This window comes from Cupressus sempervirens, chromosome 5 (genome assembly GCF_028749045.1).
Source record: "Cupressus sempervirens isolate cs-2001-9-10 chromosome 5, ASM2874904v1, whole genome shotgun sequence".
Classification (NCBI taxonomy): domain Eukaryota; kingdom Viridiplantae; phylum Streptophyta; class Pinopsida; order Cupressales; family Cupressaceae; genus Cupressus; species Cupressus sempervirens.
Window position 1 is genome coordinate 217915266 of NC_143122.1, and position 3711 is coordinate 217918976.

General features: G+C 43.7%; 1 protein-coding gene across 1 annotated transcript; it reads left to right on the top strand.

The window, feature by feature from the left end:
- Positions 1-827: 827 nt before the first annotated feature.
- Positions 828-2668, top strand: LOC149555203 (GRAS family protein RAD1-like). Its single transcript, XM_089829261.1, has 2 exons — positions 828-2051; positions 2231-2668. Exons 1-2 carry the CDS (start codon positions 828-830, stop codon positions 2666-2668), a joined length of 1662 nt encoding a protein of 553 aa, XP_089685387.1.
- Positions 2669-3711: the final 1043 nt, after the last annotated feature.

The window sequence follows — 3711 nt, forward strand, 5'->3', positions numbered from 1 at the left end:
TTCTATTTGATTTTGTGCAAAATAATTTCACAATTTGTATTAATCATGTTCTCTAAATTTTAGTTGAAAATATTGTAATATGGAGAACCTCTAAAAGAGGCTCACCCAAAATCAATTCAACCAATCATATAATTTTTATAAAATATAAAACTTATAAATAAAGAAAAAAGTTTTAGAAATATTTTAATAATTTAAAAATCTGCTTGTAATTAGTAAATTGATGTTAAACTAATTAAGTAAACTTACAAAATGAATATAATAGTACTAGCCTACAACAAGTACAATAAAAAACTCACAAAAATCTTGCCTAAATAAATCTCAAAATTTATTCAATAAAATCATTATTTTTTTAATCTTAAACTTATACATCTTCATTTCCTTACATTCAATTTAACTTGATTGCATTAAATTCATGTATTATTCAATCAACTAAAACTTTCCATAATTACTGTTTTCTCCCTCACGACAATTGTATAAATACAAACATTTCTTGTTCCTAGAAGGAAGCGTTAATACCAAAGACAAGATTGCGCCTGATATGACCTCTACCCTATATAACTGGGAGAAAGAAGAGTCGTTTAAGGAGACCAAGAGCAAAGCTCCCCATGGGGTCGGCAACAAGATGCTGTGGGCAAGAGGGCCCAATGGATAGGCCGAGGAGAGTAATTTCTTACTGCAGCCCGCCTTGTAAACAACGCCCACCTCTGTAAATATCTCAATACCCCGAGCAAGCCGCGTTCGGCTTAGAGCGAAAAAATGAAACTGTAAATGAAAAGCTCCCAAGCCTAAAGACGGCAGCGGACATAGAAAAGCAAACAAGAAAAAGAATGGCACCCGGCCAGGCTAATTGGATCTGGCATAACATTCTCAAAAGGAAGCGCGAATTCATCGACGGTAGCGCTGGTGCGGAGCCTGAAACGTCCCTGCAACTCGGATGTTCTTCCCCGGCCCGGGACGAAACTGAGGAAAGTCCCGGCGACTTTCCCTCCCCCGGCCTCTCGTTTTCCTACTGCAACGACCCCCCTGTGGAACTGTATCAAATCGGGCCACGCTACGACGACACGTCCGCGGCCGTAACGAACGACAATATCGGTACATCTGAATGGTACAAGCGTACTAAAGGGCCCGGGTTAAGAAAAAGAAACGCTGAGACGCCCTTGGTGGAGAGTGAGAAGAAACGTGCCTATTTCCTTCAGGCTCTTAAGGGGAAGCCCGAGGCGGAGAAATTCAGCCCCAAGAAGCCCCAGTTCCGGGACCATGTTTGGAAATATGCTCAGATGTACCGCGCCGAGACGTGCATGAGCGTCGATCAGGAGGAATCGTGGGTGTCCAACAGGGTGGGCGAGACCGACCCCGGCGAGGGAGTGGAGCTCGTCCAGCGGCTCTTCGCTTGCGCGGAGGCAGTGGCCTGCAGGGACGCGAGGCAGGCGGCGAAGATCATACACGAGCTCGGATACCTTGTTTCACCGTATGGCTCGTCCCTGCAGCGGGTGGCCACCTGTTTCATCCAGGGCCTGGCCGTGCGCCTGGCGGTGCTGCTGAATCCCAGTGGATCCAGCAGCCTGCCGCTCGGCAGGACAGGCGAACCGAGTGGAGTGGAGAAGGACGAGGCGCTGAGGCTCGTGTACGAGCAGTGCCCCTACATTCCGTTCGGCCATTTCGCAGCAAACGTTGCGATCATGGAAGCCTTTGAGGGAGAGGATTTTGTGCACGTTGTCGACCTGGGGATGACCTCAGGTCTGTCGAGCGGCCTGCAGTGGTGTCATCTCATTGATGGCCTAGTGGCCCGTCGCGAAGGGCCGCCCAGGCGGCTCCGTGTGACGGGCATTGGATCCTCCGCCGCCGCGATGATGTTCATTGGTGTGCAGATCGAGGCCCACGCACAGGCAGCAGAGCTGGTGTTTGAGTTCCAGGCGGTGGAGTCTGCGTTGGAAAACGTTGTGGCGGAGATGCTGGAGATACGAGATGGTGAGGCCCTGGCAGTGAACAGCGTGGTGGAGTTGCACTGTGTTGTCAAGGAGAGCCGAGGCTCACTCAACGCGGTTCTTCAGGTGGATGGCTTAATGTAGCGCTTGATTTCTAGATTAAAATCTCAAATAATCAAAATTCACTTACTTTTCCCAAGTCTAATTTGTTCAATAGCCAATTCTTAGATTAAAAGAGTCAAAATTCACTTAAATCTGATATTTTTCCTAGTGTGTATGTGATGTTTAAAAATGAACTTCTGTAGGCCATACATAAGCTCCGCCCGAGAGTTCTAACGCTTGTCGAGCAGGACGCCAGCCATAACGGACCCTTCTTTCTTGGGCGGTTCATGGAGGCGCTTTACTACTATTCCGCCATTTTCGACTCGCTTGACGTAATCCTGCCTCGCTCCAGCACCCAGAGGGTCAAGATGGAGCAGTTCTACTTTGGGGAGGAGATAAAGAATATCGTGAGCTGCGAGGGGCCTGCTAGAATTGAGCGACATGAGAGGGTGGACCAGTGGCGCCGCCGTATGAGCAGGGCTGGTTTCCAGTCCAGCCCATTGAAGATCATCGGTCTGGCTAAATCGTGGTTAAATCAGCATTTCCCGTGTGATGGGTACACTCTCACGGAGGAAAAGGGTTGCCTCGTGCTCGGCTGGCGTGGCAAGCCCATCATTGCTGCTTCCTGCTGGAAGTGCTAGTTCCGAGCTCATCCATGGCTGTGGGATCTTTGTTATTTTATTTTCCTGGCTTTTATTGTTCATGTTCACCGTCATTGTCGTCTGTTTTTTACCGTACTATGAATAATAACGAAACGATAAATTCGTTTCAATCTGAATGTATATACCAAGGTACAAATTCAGTCAGTTGGTTTAAGATCTCAATGGCCAGCTGAAGAATTTGTGTCAGCTGCTTTGGTAATCTGTTTTCTCTGTGAATCGGGTGTGGAGTTCGAAAGAACAATTCACAGTGTTGTGTTTTGGTTGAAACCACGTGTGTGTGTGTGTCTCGCATTTTGAATTTATCAAAAATTTCAGGTTTTCGGAAAATCGGTGCCAAACAAATACAGTTTTATCATTTCAATGGTTTTATCGGAGAGATGTTTCTATTTTCGTTTCTTGCAGCTCGTTTGTTTGATAATGGATCAGAAAATGTTTCGAAACATTACGCAATCAAATTAAGAAAGCCTGACTTGGATATATAGATTGTAAAAATCTATGCTTGGGTTATGAAGTTTAAGGTAAATCAAAGAGGATAGTAGAATAGAAGAGGATTTTTCTTTTCCTTGTCTCGAACAGTGTGGTTTGATACGTACGAAGCTTTCATCGGACTTCTTATTACAAACAGTATTTAATCTATTAATTAATGGGCGGTGGTGGAATTTAAATTAGTTTATCTATTTTTGTTATTCTATTTTAGTCTGATTGGCCAAAGATAAGAATAAGAGATTGAATTGACTCCATTGAAATATAATATAATTATTATTTTTTAAATGGATACGATTGTGTGTATTTTTAGAATAAACATTTTAAATTTCACTTGTGATCTATCATAAGGATGAAATTTGACAACTCATTCTTTACACATCTCTTGTTATCTTTCATCTTAATGATAGATCATGAAGTGTGATCAGAAACGTTGATGCTAAAAATACATACACAATCATATTCAAAAACTTTTTAAGTATTTGTAATGGATTGTGGAAATTAATATCATCAATACAACATAATTATAACATGACAAC